This window comes from Camellia sinensis, chromosome 4, assembly GCF_055761805.1.
Source record: "Camellia sinensis isolate YWXY chromosome 4, ASM5576180v1, whole genome shotgun sequence".
Taxonomy (NCBI): domain Eukaryota; kingdom Viridiplantae; phylum Streptophyta; class Magnoliopsida; order Ericales; family Theaceae; genus Camellia; species Camellia sinensis.
The window spans coordinates 138880067-138892398 of NC_138964.1; the positions used below are offsets into that span (position 1 = coordinate 138880067).

The 12332-nt window shown below is 38.1% G+C and overlaps 1 protein-coding gene across 7 annotated transcripts in view; it reads left to right on the top strand.

Moving 5' to 3' along the window:
• Positions 1-12332, top strand: part of GSL8 (glucan synthase-like 8) — an 89737-nt gene that overhangs the window by 45713 nt on the left and 31692 nt on the right. For all 7 annotated transcript variants that reach the window (XM_082866300.1, XM_028260547.2, XM_082866299.1 and 4 more), the window contains exons 28-31: positions 10243-10340; positions 10437-10527; positions 10611-10771; positions 10866-10975. In XM_082866300.1, the coding sequence (XP_082722426.1) occupies positions 10243-10340; positions 10437-10527; positions 10611-10771; positions 10866-10975 (460 nt within the window). The remainder of the gene's footprint in view (positions 1-10242; positions 10341-10436; positions 10528-10610; positions 10772-10865; positions 10976-12332) is intronic.

Below are 12332 nucleotides of genomic sequence, written 5' to 3' on the forward strand. Positions count from 1 at the left end.
CTCCCTGGAGTTCCTTTCAAATATCTTAAGATCTTATAAACGGCCTCAAAGTGCTCTGCCCCTGGTGAGTGCATGAACTGACTTACCATGCTGACTGCAAAGGCAATATCAGGCCGCGTATGAGACAAGTAAATCAATTTCCCGACAAGTCGCTGATATTGTTCCCTCTCTTTGACTTCTTCAGCCTTAGCAGCTTGTAACTTCAAGTTAGGCTCGATCGGAGTCTCCACCATCTTACAACCAAGCATACCTGTTTCTCCAAGGAGATCAAGAACATATTTTCTCTGATTAACGAATATACCTTCCTTGGATCTTGCAAATTCCATTCCGAGGAAATACTTGAGAGCTCCCAGATCCTTAATGTGAAATTCTTTTGCGAGTTTCTCTTTGATGGCTGCTAACTCTGCTTCATCATTACCAGTTAAAATGATGTCATCAACATAAACAATCAAAATTGCAATTTTACTGTTTTTTGAATGTTTATAAAATATTGTGTGATCTGCTTGACTCTGCGAGAAGCCACAACTGATAACTGCCTTCCCAAAGCGTTCAAACCACGCTCTTGGTGATTGTTTGAGTCCGTATAATGACTTGTTCAATCTGCATACTCTGTCGCTTCCAAGTCTCTGCTCAAATCCTGGCGGTAGGCTCATGAACACCTCCTCTTCAAGATCACCATTGAGAAATGCATTCTTAATGTCAAGTTGATGTAGAGGCCAATCTGAATTTACTGCAAGAGATAACAGTACTCTGATGGAATTTATTTTAGCAACAGGAGCAAACGTCTCCTGATAGTCGATCCAATAAGTTTGAGTGAAGCCTTTAGCCACCAGTCTCGCCTTGTATCTCTCAACGCTTCCATCTGCGTTACATTTTATCGTAAACACCCATTTACACCCAACTGTTTTCTTGTCTTTGGGTAGATCAACTATCTCCCAAGTACCACTTCTCCTTAAAGCATTCATCTTCTCCATGACTGCTAATTTCCAATTCGGATCATCCAATGCTTCCTGTATATTTCTTGGAACAAACAAGTGTGAAATCCTAGATGTGAAAGCTCTATGGTTTTTAGACAGTCTTTGATAGGAGAGGTAATTTGCAATAGGATGTTTAATGCAATTTCGGACACCTTTCCTAATTGCTATAGGAACATCAAGGTCGGAAATAGAAGGAATAGGATTACCTAAAATTTCGATGCCAGAACTCGGGTGGACATTCGGGTCATTAGGATGGACATTCAGGTCATTATTCTTCAGATGAAATCGCTTCCTAGTATAAACCTGAAGCTCAGGATTTAGATCATTTTGTAGTACTTCTCCCCCTAAACAAGAATCTTCTTGACTAGGCACCATAGAACTTGGTTCTCCTAAGTGATCATTATCAGACAGATGTGGTTTTTGTGTAGGATAAATGACATTGGGGAGCGGGATAGAAATATCCCAAAAACGGTCTTCTACTCCACTTGTCTCCCCCTGAAGAGAAGTGTTGGGGAAATAGGATTTTGTTTCCACAAATGACACATCCATACTCACATGAAATTTCTTGGTTTGAGGATCGAAACACTTATACCCCTTTTTGTTTGAGGAATAACCCAAAAAAACACATTTTATAGCACGGGGGTCAAGTTTTGAACGAAATTGACTAGGAACATGAACATAGGCAGTACATCCAAAAACTTTGGCGGGTAAATCAGAAAACAACCTCGTGTCAGGAAAAAAAGCTTTGAGACAATCGAAAGGTGTTTTGTATGTTAACACCTTTGTAGGCATCCTGTTTATCAAATAAGAGGCTGTTAAAATTGCTTCACCCCATAAATATTTAGGAACATGCATGTAAAACATTATAGCACGTGCAACTTCAAGTAGATGTTTATTTTTTCGTTCTGCAATGCCATTTTGTTGAGGGGTATCCCGACATGTAGATTGATGAAAAATTCCCTTTTTTTCCAAAAACTCACCCAACTGCTCATTGAAATATTCTGTTCCATTATCAGAATGTAAAATACCAATTTTGGTTTGAAATTGGTTTTCAATCATATTGTAAAAATTTGTGAATAAATTTTTCACGTCAGATTTTTTATTCATCAAATAAATCCAACATAAGCGGGTATGGTCATCAATAAATGTAACAAACCATCTTTTACCAGAAAGAGTAGTGATTTTAGAAGGGCCCCAAACATCACTATGAATCAAATAAAAAGGTTTGGAAGTCTGGTAAGGTTTTGGCAAATAAGTATAGCGATGAAATTTTGCAAAAATGCAACTTTCACAATGAAAAGAAGAACAATCAATCCCTTGAAATAATTCTGGAAATAAATGTTTCAGATAAAGAAAACTAGGATGTCCTAGCCTATAGTGCCATAGCATTATTTTTTCTCGAACAGAGATTGAACTAGTACTATTAAAGCTCTGAGCTTTTTTATTACTAACAGGTACTTCATCAAAGTAGTAAAGACCTTCAAGCATCCTAGCACGCCCAATCATCATCCCCGAGTTCTGGTCCTGAAATTCACAATGGGATTCAAAAAATGTAACACGACAATTAGAATCCTTAGATAGTTTACTGACAGACAAAAGGTTACAGGCTAAGTTGGGGACGTGAAGAACAGCATTGAGATTAATTTTCTCAGTTAGTTTAATAAATCCTTTTCCTGCAATAGGTGAAAAACTACCATCGGCTATTCTGATTTTGTCATGACCAGAACAAGGGAAATAGGTATTAAATAAATGGGAAAAACTAGTCATGTGATCGGAGGCACCGGAATCTATGATCCACGGAGAGAAGTTTAGGCAAGAGAAGGCTTTAGGATTTCTACCTGTTTGTGCCAACAAAACACTAGGAGTACCGGATGAGGAGTTGGATTTTATCAGCTTTAAGAGTTGATCAATCTGCTCTTTGTTGAAGGGACCTGAATCGGCTTCATTAGCAGTAGGAAAGCCACGATTCTTCTCTCCTTGTTTGCTGCTTTTCCAGTTGACAGGTTTGCCATGGATCTTCCAACACGTTTCGCGTGTATGGCGAGGCTTGTTGCAAAAATCACACCAGACCCGTGGCTTATCATCAAACCTGCGCTGGTAATTTGCAGCCTTGTTGGCCGCAGCATCGCTAATTAAAGCCGAAATTTCAATTGATTCACCAGTACCTTTTTTCTTAAGCATGACGCTCCTTCGGCTCTCTTCCCTTCTGACTTCGGCAAATACTTCGCCAATGGATGGGAGAGGAGGTCTGCCAATAATTCTTCCTCGCACTTCATCGAACTCAATGTTGAGGCCGGCAAGAAACTTGTAAATACGGCTGTCTTCCACAGTTTTCTTGTGGTGGTTGCAGTCGTCAACCGATTTCCATTCGTATGTGTTGAAGATGTCAAGATCCTGCCACAACCTTTTCAACGAATTGAAATATTTGGTGACGGAATCATCTCCTTGACGAATCTCTCCCAACTTCAAAGTTAATTCGAAAACTTGAGATTGATTTCCTAGGTCAGAATACATCTGACTAACATTATCCCACAATTCTTGTGCAGTAGGATAGCACATGTAATTAGAGCTTATATCCTCCTCCATAGAATTGACCAACCATGTCATAACCATGGAGTTTTCAGCGTCCCAACTGTCGAACAGCGGATCATTAACAGCAGGAGCCTTCTTGTCACCAGTGATGTAACCGATCTTTCCTTGCCCACGGATATACATCCGGACAGATTGTGACCAGCGGAGAAAATTATCACCATTTAGGCGGATGGTGGTGATTTGGACAGAGTGAGAGTTGGACGTTTTCACCGGAATGGCAGCGGCAGGGGTTGAAGTGGTTTCGGACGTGACTTCCGACATGGCTATGACGGTTTTAGGGCTGCTGCGTTTTTTGTTGCTCTGATACCAACTTAGAAAATATGAGGAAGAAGAACTCCGAAAATATGAGGAAGAAGGAATATATTTCTGTTATATTCAAAACTTCTTATTTTACAAGACCAAATGACACTCCTTATATAGGAGATATTACAAACATCATTATAACCCATTATATGCCACTTACATATTATATATTACCACTATCTACCACTATCATATTATATACATGCCACTATCTACCACCAACACCACTATCATATTCTATACATGCCACTATCTACCACCAACACCACTATCATATTATATGTATTAACACAAATTTCCAGCAAAATATATAAATATATAAGAAAGAAAGAAAGAAAAGAATAAAAAAAAAGGTTAAAAAAAAAAAAAAAAAAAACTGGCTGACGCTCAAAATCCGGTCCGGGTCACCGGTTTTGCCGGTTCGACCGCCGGGTCTTCCGGTTTTTCATTTTTACACCGGTTTTACTCCCACTCCGGTTTTAGGAGGTTGATCGGGCCAGAACAAGGCCCGGTTCTCGGTCCGACTAGCCGGTCCGGTCCGGGTTTCATGACATTGACGGAACCAACACCCAAGTGTTAGTCTTCTGTAAGGTAAACAACTCATTCTCCATAGCTGGAACTGAAGGGGAATCTTGACAGGCCTCCTTAAGACTGAGGTTTTGAAAAAGAATGAATATCGGACAAAATAGTACGATAGGAAGCAGAAAAACATGTATTAGACCAACCCAACCTGTTTGGAGGATGACGCTCTTGAGTAGGATATCAGTGTGCAACAGGATTAGAGTCGTCAAAAGTAGGAGGATCAGCGGTAGGGACAGAGACAACTGGTGGAGGAAGAGCCTGACGACGAGAATAAACTAACAACGGAGGAGGAGAATGAGCAGGCTAGGGAGAAAGAGGAGAAGAGGGAACAAGGTCATAGGGAACAATGGAGATGTACTCATCAGGGGGGATCTCAGAAGGAAATGGATCAATGTGAACGGAATCTTCTTTAGAAACCGGAGCAGCGATAGGAGGAAGTTGAAAGTAAGGTAGACATTTGAGAAAAGAAACATGATGGGAGACATAAAGACGACGGGAAACAAGGTCGTAACACCGATAGTCTTTTTGAGTTGGACTATGACCCAAAAATACACATAAGATAGACCGGGCACTAAGTTTGGTCCAATCTTTGCGGGGAAGGACAAAACAGACTGACTCAAACACACGAAGGAGGGAGTAATTAGGAATTTGGAAGAACAAAGCCTTATAAGGAAACCGACCAAAAAGAAGGGGAGTAGGCATGCAATTGAGAAGAAAAGCAGAAGTAAGAACTGCCTCCCCCCAAAACGGAGCTGGAACTGAGGTAGAGAGAAAAAGAGACCTAGTTGTCTTAAGGAGATGACAGTGTTTACGCTCGACTCGATCATTTTGGGCAGGTGTATCTGTACAGGAAGTTTGGTGAATGGTACCCAAATTGGCCAAATACTCACAAAACTCGTTTTTAAAATATTCCCCACGCAAGTCTGACCGTAACACTTTAATTGTAGACCCAAACTGAGTAGTAATCATAGACTGAAAAATACGGTCTATCTGATAGAAATTGGACTTATGAGTTATAAGATAAATCAAGTGTAACGGATGCAGTCATCAACCAATGACTGAGTATACAAAACCTTTTTTGGTGAAAACAGAAGAAGGGCCCCAAACATCAGTATGAACTAAAGAAAATGGTGTATCAGATATAGAAGTACTTTTACGAAACGGTAAGGCTGTCATTTTGGCAAGTTTACACCCGTGACATTCAGTAAGTTCACTAGGAGAAACTTTACCTAATATACTTGACTGAGCTAAAGACCGTAAGCGGTCAGCAGACAAGTGCCCTAATCTAGAATGCCACAAGTAGAAAGGACTGGATAGAGAATCTAACTGAAAAGAGAAAAAAACAGTTGGAGAGGTTGTTATAGACAGATGCAAGCTCTCCACCACATAGAGGTTTCCAACTCTATGGCCAATCCCAATCTGTTGCTTGGACATTCGATCCTGCACAGAACAGATAGAAGAAGAAAAGATAACATCAAAACTGGAGGCATCAAGCTGACTAATAGATAATAAACTGACAGATAACTAAGGAACATAAAGGATAGATGGAATAGAGACAACAAACATAAGAGACAGTAAGATAGACCCAACAGATATAACAGACATACCAGACCTCTTAGCAGCATTAACAGTAATATGAAAGGGTGGGGAAGTACAATTTTGAAGTAAGAAGAAACGCAGAGTCATATGATGAGAGGCACCAGAGTAAAAAATCCAGACAGACAAAGAGATACCTGAAGAAGTCCCGAACTAACTTGAATGAAGAGAGGAAACAATAGAGATAGACGGGGATGGTTGGGAGGTAGACAGTGTATGCTGAAGCGGACTAATCTGAAGGAAAAGTCAGGATCAAGAGCTGGAACAGATACAGTAGAATCGGTGGGAGCCTGAAAATTACTTAGAGAAGAAGGGCAAAATTGGGTCCGAGACTGCTGAGAAGACGAGCCAGACAAACATCCTTTCTTGAGACATTGATACTTCCAATGAACCCTTTGATGGCAGAAGGCACACTCATCTGATGCCAATGGCTCTTTTTTTGGGCTTTGCAGAAGGCTGAAGCTAATGGATATCCAACACCGTAATGATCCAAAGCTGATGGATTAATAATATAATAAGCTAGAAAACTGATTGTAATATCCAGAAACAATACCAGATAGGTCAATAATATAATAAGCTGAGACCAAATACACAGATAATCCAAACCCAGTTTACAAAGAGAGAACCAACAAAGGAGATTCGCCAAGCAAAGCTAAACCAGGAAGCAAGAAAACTTCACGATATGAAGCTGAGTCAGCGAATGGTTGCGCAAAATCTACTCTAGCGAGAGAGAAGAAGACCTTGCGAACCAAACCAAGAGAGAGAAAAACCCCTCGCACGACTGGACGAGCCAAACGAAGCCCTCGTACGAACTGCTGAAGCAGAGGAAGAAGTCCTCGGTCTTCTCGAGTCAGATAGGTCACGATTCGAAGTCAGACGGATCGCAATGAACCAGACAGGTCAAAAACCAGATGACTAGAGAGATGGATGAACTGGGTCTTTTCGAATATGATGTTTTGCGTTCGAAATATCATAACTCAAACTCAAATGGGTCTCACAACCCTAACGAAGCAGAGGATGGACTTGATGAGGACCAGATAACTCGATTGAGTCCAGCGAACAGATTCGAAACCATAAATCAGACCAGAGAGGATTTTGGGATGGCTGCTAAGATTTTCGACAAAGCTCTACTACTATGTAAGATTTCTGAATAAGAACTGTATATTCAATTGTGTGTAAAATAGAAGAATACATTGGTTTATATATCAATCTAGCCCCAGAATTAAAAAAGGAACAAAATCCCTAATATATACAGAATATATAAACTATCATATATACATGAAACGTAATATTCTCACAGGCTTGATATGTTATTTGTAATTTTACATTTTAGGGTTTTGAAGATTTTATAAATACACAAGTCAATTAGGTCAGTTGAGCATGTCAAGATGTGATAACCATGTGGGTTTTTGAGGGTTGCGGCTATGTATCCTTCCCCATTCTCCCCTTGCTCCATTCTTCTTGTGAATTCAAGCTCCCTAGTGGACCGTAGGGTTTTCCTCCATTTTTTCCCCTTATGGTTTCCTAGTCGACTCCGTTTTATCGGTTAATGTATCCAAAACATTTCTCTTTCAATAAAATAATATACTTCAAATTGTGTGTGCTGTTTTTTTTTTTTTTTTTTTGTGTGTGTGTGTGTGTGATTTCCAAGTTACATCAGTTAGATATTAGAGCTTGAACTCCTTAAGCTCAGATTGGGACCTAATGACAGCCAAATTACATCAGATTGAGTACATAATCAGAGCCAAGTTACATCTGCTTCTCTGTTTCTTCTACTTATCAGCATCTCCTTTGTTTCATCGTTGTCTCAACATCTCATTTTTCTCTGTTTCTTCTTCTCAACATCGGCTTCCTCCTGTCTCTCCGTTCTGCATCTCCCTTGTTCTTTCTCCTTCTTTGCGTATCTCAACTTCTTCCTTTTCTTTACTGTTTTCTTGTTCTTTCTCTTCTTCCCTACCTGTTTCTTATTCCTTTCCTCTGCTCTTTTCTTCTCCTTTTATTATTACTGTTTATCTTTTTTGAATTTATTATCCTATTCTCTGCATCTGCAACCTTGTCCTTTCTTTCTGTTGGTCTGTCTCTTCAATGCTGTAAATGTTGCTTTCCCTTCTCCCTTACTGTTGCTGGAATTCTCTTCTATCACTGCTGCTGCTATTATATTCTTCTTCTTTGCTGGTGTTATTGTTGTTGCCTTTGTCTCCTTCTCTGCTGCCGATTTTTTCCCTCTCCACTCGTTTAGTTTCCCTTTGGTTGGTGCTACACCGGTGTTGGTGTTATTCCTGTGAGAAAGTAGTTACTTGTTTGGATTTTGGGCTATAAAGATTTTCATTTTAATTATGATAATTCATGTTTTGGGAACATAGGGCTGCATTGATTGGATTATGGAACAAGGTGCAATTTTTGGAGCATTCATGACCTCTTAAACTCAAGGACGAGTTTTCTCCAAGAAGGGTTTGATGTGATATACTTCAATAAGGAAAAACATACAAATTGATGACCTGATATGTTATTGCAATTTTTGGATGAGGGCTATTTTTGTAAATATGTGTATGGGGTTATATTTGTAAATTTGCATTTTAGAGTTGAGTGATTCTACTTACACGACTACTTTACCTCTTTACACCCTTCAATGAGATGTTCGTTTTTTTTTTTCAATTTTACCCATGTGTGAAATTACCTTTAAAGACAAAACACTAAAATTAAATACATTTTATTGTCTCCTTACACCCCTTAGTCTTCAATCCCTAAATCCCTAACTCATCTTCTTCCTTTCTCAATTTTTCTTCTCTACATATCTCTTTTCAAAAAGTGAGAATCAAAGTATTTTGATCATAGAATAAAGCAATGGATGAAGGAATGGTGGTGATGAACCATCAAAAAAGTGAGATGGTGAATTTTTTTATTTGTTTGGTAGGTTTTTGTTTAGTTTTTCTAGACTGTTCTTTGATATTTGTTCGGTGTTTCAAAATCGAACAAAATAAAATAGTCCGGCATCACATTGTCGAACAAAAAAATGTATGTCTGGTAACTAACTGCCGAATAAAAGATACATTTCTGGTAATCCCATGTTGAATTTTTTTAATTTGTTCAGTTACTTATTATCGTGTATTTCCAGTTTCATTTTTTTTATATATATATATATTTTTTTTCTTGAAAGGGTTATGCTTCTACTCATTACAACAATGCAAGTACTGCATTATTAGTGGACTCAAATCATGAATTCATTACAGGCGAGATTTGTTAAGTTTTTTATGAATACGATTTTTTTACGAACAACAACATATTGTTGGGAAAAAAAAAAGTTTGTCTGCTAACATGGCACTAGATTAATTTAAATTCATTAGCATTGTCTTACCGAATAAGCCCGACACAAATTTAAAAATCATTGTTTGGAAGAAAGTGGCTCTGTAAATAAAGTTGGAGAAATCTATTTTTTTTGGCAACATAAAGTTGGAGGAATGTAAATTGTTTAGTGGCGTAAAGGGATGAAAGGGTTTTGAACAGTTTTACTTTAGGGTTAGTTTTGGTAATATAATAGGTGTAATGAGAATCACATTTTTTTTAGTGGTGTAATGAAATTGAGGGTGTAAAGTGGTAAAGTAATGGTGCAAGTAGAATCACTCTTTAGAGTTTTTAGAGTCTATAAATATGACTAAATTACGTCAGTTAAGCAAGTCAAGATGTGAAATTCCTGTGGGTTTGTTTAGGGCTGCAATCATGTATCCTTCACCCTCCTTTCCCGTTCTCTGTTCTTCTACTTGCAGATTCAAGCCCCCCAGAGGACTCTAGAGTTCTCCTCCATTCCCCTTCCATCTATTCTTCTTGTGGATTTAATCCCCATAGTAGACTATAGGGTTTCTCCTCCACTTTCTTGTCTCTCTCTATCCCCCAAGTTATTGTCTAATGTATCTGAAGCAAATTTGCTTCAATGAAATAACATACTGCATTTTGTATTTATTATTGTGATTTTCCAAGTTACATCAACAACACTTCATGATTTAGTATGTCGTCTTTAAATTTTGCCTCTATCTTTTAATTGTTAATTTGCTTCTAGTTGAAGCGGTTGTGCTGGACTAATTTCTTGTATAGTTTGATAAATTTTCTCGGGATTGGATTTCATGTTATTTTTTTATCCATGTTCTAATATTATTCTCATAGTTATATTGCTTGTCTGCAAAAAATATTGTATCAGACCCAGAATGCAACTCCTCAACTTGAAAAAGGTGCTGCTAATGCCGTGTACGAACTTTATGAGGTTGTTACACATGATCTGTTGTCATCTGATTTAAGGTACACTGTTACCGGACATCATTTCCTGCAAAATTGTGTATCAAATAGTTTTTCGTTAGCATATATGTTCAAAGATTTAAATACTTGAATCCTCAGGGAGCAGCTTGATACATGGAATATATTAGCAAGGGCAAGAAATGAAGGGAGACTCTTTTCTAGGATAGAATGGCCCAAGGATCCTGAAATTGTAAGAACCTTTGAAAATGTTTTATTTGTTCAAATGTGTTGTTGTATTTACTAGTGCTATGTCATTGCTTTTCCTTGTTGTAGGTGGAGCAGGTGAAGCGGTTGCACTTACTTCTTACTGTAAAAGATTCTGCATCTAATATTCCAAAAAATCTTGAAGCAAGAAGAAGATTACAGTTTTTCACGAATTCATTATTTATGAAAATGCCTTCAGCGAAGCCAGTTTCTGAAATGATGCCATTCTGGTATGTTCTGTTGAATTTGTCCATGGTGGCTATTGATTTATTGTTCCATAAATATTATTGTAATTCTGTTTTGTTTTGTTTTGTTTGAGCATAGTGTATTCACCCCATACTACAGTGAGACTGTACTTTATAGTTCCTCTGAGCTACGGGTTGAAAATGAGGATGGGATATCTACTCTTTTCTATCTACAGAAGATTTTTCCAGGTATGGTTCTCATTGCTTGAAATCTGTCTTTCAGAGGTCTCTGTCTCTCTCTTTAGTTTTTGCTCTGGTAGCTTATTCCATTTTGTGAACGGCTTTAGAAATATTTTTGCATCTCCTGTAGTAGAAACGTTGCTTTTTTTTTTTTTTTTTCCTACTTGTGTTATTCGATTGTGATATTCTTTATTCATATGCCTTTTGAGGGCCATGTTTTTCAGCCTTCTATTTGAAGCTAGTGAATTGCTTTTCAAAAACATGAAGATCGGTACAAGAACATTGTGGCAAGAAATATCACTTTGCTCGGGAAGTGGTTATGGAGATTCCCCAATGAGTGCAACTCTTTATGGCAATCTATTATTAACAGTAAATATAGGGCTTATGAGAGTGGAAATCTCCATGGAAATCTATTTCTCACACCCTTCCTTTGTTCTCTTGTTTTTTATCCTTGAAGGTGGAAATGGTGAGTGTTCTGTTTTGGGAGGAAGCTCGGGCAAGGGATTTTCTTTTCGATGTGTTGTTTCCATGTTTATATTGTTTTTTTCCATTGCATCTATAGCAAATTTCCATTTGTCTCTGATCCCATGGAGTTGCATGGTGAATCGGTTGAATTGGACCTAATCTTAGTGATTCTCGGGTTTGGTCTCTCCATCCCTCAGATTTTCTCATGTGAATTGTTTTTTTCATAGAATTATTGATGATCTCATAATGCTCCTCTTTTTTTTCACATTTTAAAAGGATTTGGAAATTGGTTTCGACTCTTAACGTAAAGTTTTTTTTTTGTTGACTTTGGCTTGTAGTTGTCTCATGGCCAATGGCATTTTTTTAAGATAGAGACCAAATTGTTTTCTTTGGCCTCAATGGTGTATTATGTGTGTAGGAGGAATGAGGAGTCTCTAGATTATTTATTTTTACGTTGCTCTTTGGTGATGACTTTGTGGCATAGTCATTTTCGATTGGCACTAGTTGGGTGGCGCTGGCTTCTTGCTCTCAATCTCTTTCGATTGGCACTTGTTGTGTAGTGCATTTAAACGCAAAGAATTTGCTTTTTAGGATTGGTTTGAATATTGAGGGTGGGATCTCAGACAAAAAAAGTTGTTCAGTGTTTTAATTTACTATTTCTTTCTTTTACTTCTATGCCTACATGTTCATGAAGCAGACAACTATTTCTTTGAAAAACAAACCATTTCTTGTTTCGAAAAGCATGGTGTACAGTTCTGCAGGTCGTAAAGCAAATGTTTTTAGCCCTCTCGGGGACTTGCTTAAGAATAAGAAAGAGGAACCTCATGTAAATACCATGGAATAAGGTTTGATCCTATTCATGGAGATTTCGTAAATATTCCATTCCAAAAATAGAAAGTTC